The 1,791-nt window shown below is 35.0% G+C and overlaps 1 protein-coding gene across 1 annotated transcript; it reads left to right on the forward strand.

Annotated features, from left to right (window-relative positions):
• Positions 1-885: 885 nt before the first annotated feature.
• Positions 886-1,452, forward strand: LOC122033802. The gene has a single exon (XM_042592962.1). The coding sequence runs from the start codon at positions 886-888 to the stop codon at positions 1,450-1,452; it is 567 nt and encodes a 188-aa protein (XP_042448896.1).
• The last annotated feature ends 339 nt before the right edge of the window (positions 1,453-1,791 follow it).

Below are 1,791 nucleotides of genomic sequence, written 5' to 3' on the forward strand. Positions count from 1 at the left end.
GTTGATAATCTTGTGGTCAAATTTAAAGAATTAACAAGAAGCATAAGTTGATCAATTGATTAATTATTAATTAATTGATATAAAATATTTGCTTTTATGCATACGATGCAAGAAGGATGATCCAATGGCTCTTATTGATTGCTCATCCTTAAAATATGATATATTTGATATATAGTATTAGATATATGTATGTATGTTATTCTATAACATAGTTGCTTGAATCCGGCAAACATACATAAAACATATTATATCTTTCGAGTGATGATATAAATATTTAAATTAAAATCCCTCATTTTGAATATGATTCAAAATTTATATCAAGCCAAAAGGGAAAAATAAAAGAGTATATTTTTCATTGTGTTCCATCAACTATGGTTGCATGATGAAAGCTACCCACGGTTAGTGTCTCGCTCATATCATTGGGGAGGCCTGGACGTCGAAAAGTTGTGTCTTCCATTGACATAAGTGATGTGGATTGGGTGGAACTCCCATGACTTCGGCTCATATCATTGAGGGAATGCATGTTGACCGTCTATTACAATCTAACATTGATGGGTCGGCTTGACACGCAAAGATAATTGGCATCATATAATTGGGCTCTTATCAAACGTGAGGCAAATTACATGGAGGTTGCATATGATGTAATTGAGTTCTACCTTTTGGGAATTATGATTGACTGATATCATTCAGGGATCACAATTGGCTAATTGGGCTATATGCACTCACTAAGAAAATATAGCTTCCCGTTTCCAATAGAGGGTGATAGAAATGTTAAAAATAGTGGGAGGTAATTCAAAATATAAAAGTCCACATATTTTATCTTATGAAGTATTTAAAATAATTAGTAATATTGATTATCTATTTTCATTTTAGTATATTTTCGATATGGCATCTCGGAATCCACTATCTGTGATACTTGATCAAAACAAATTAATTGGACCTAACTATTCTAACTGCCTAAGAAACTTAAAGATTGTTCTGGCATATGAAAAAATTGCATATACATTGGATAAGGCACCTTCAAAAGAGGCTCCTGTTAATGCCACCCCTGATGAGTCGGAAAAGCTTAAAAAATGGTTGGACCATAATCTTCAAGCAAGATGTTATATGCTAGCTTCAATGTTAAATGAACTGCAAAGATGGTTCAAGGAGATTGTGGATGCTAAAGATATTCACACACCTACAAGAGTTGTATGGTGCACAGACTCGTTCAATAAGGCATGCGACTGTCAAGGAGCTCATGATGGCTCTATGCAAGATGGGGTTTCAGTCCATGAGCATGGGGTCAAGATGATTGGGCTTATTGAAAAGTTATTGAGCCTTGACTTAGTTATTCCACACGAGCTATTGACAAACATCATATTGTTGTCTCTCCCCTCCTCATTTGACAATTTTGTGGTTAACTTCAATATGAATAAGCTAGAGGCTACCCTTGAAGAGCTAGTTAATTAATATGCTTACAAATTATGAAGCAACCATGAAAAATAAAAAAATCTATTTTCCTTGTGGGTTCATCTTCTAGATCCAAGAAAGGACCCAAGAAAAAGGGAAAGAAGCGTTCTACCCCTATGAAGAAGATTAAGCCTAATAAGAAGCCAAGGCCCACAAAGCCTCATCAGTCAGAATATGTTTGTTTTCACTGCAATAAGCCTGGACATTGGAGGCGCAATTGTAAGGAGTATCTTGCTCAGAAGCATTCTAGCAAAGGTATGCTCTATATAGAAATTAATGTCTCTATTAACTCTACTTCTTGGGTATTGGATATTGGCTATGGTTCTCATCTTTGCAATG

Source organism: Zingiber officinale, chromosome 11B (assembly GCF_018446385.1).
Source record: "Zingiber officinale cultivar Zhangliang chromosome 11B, Zo_v1.1, whole genome shotgun sequence".
NCBI lineage: Eukaryota > Viridiplantae > Streptophyta > Magnoliopsida > Zingiberales > Zingiberaceae > Zingiber > Zingiber officinale.

Coding starts and splice junctions, on each gene's coding strand:
- LOC122033802 (XM_042592962.1), top strand. CDS start 886: ATGGCATCTCGGAATCCACTATCTGTGATACTTGATCAAAACAAATTA.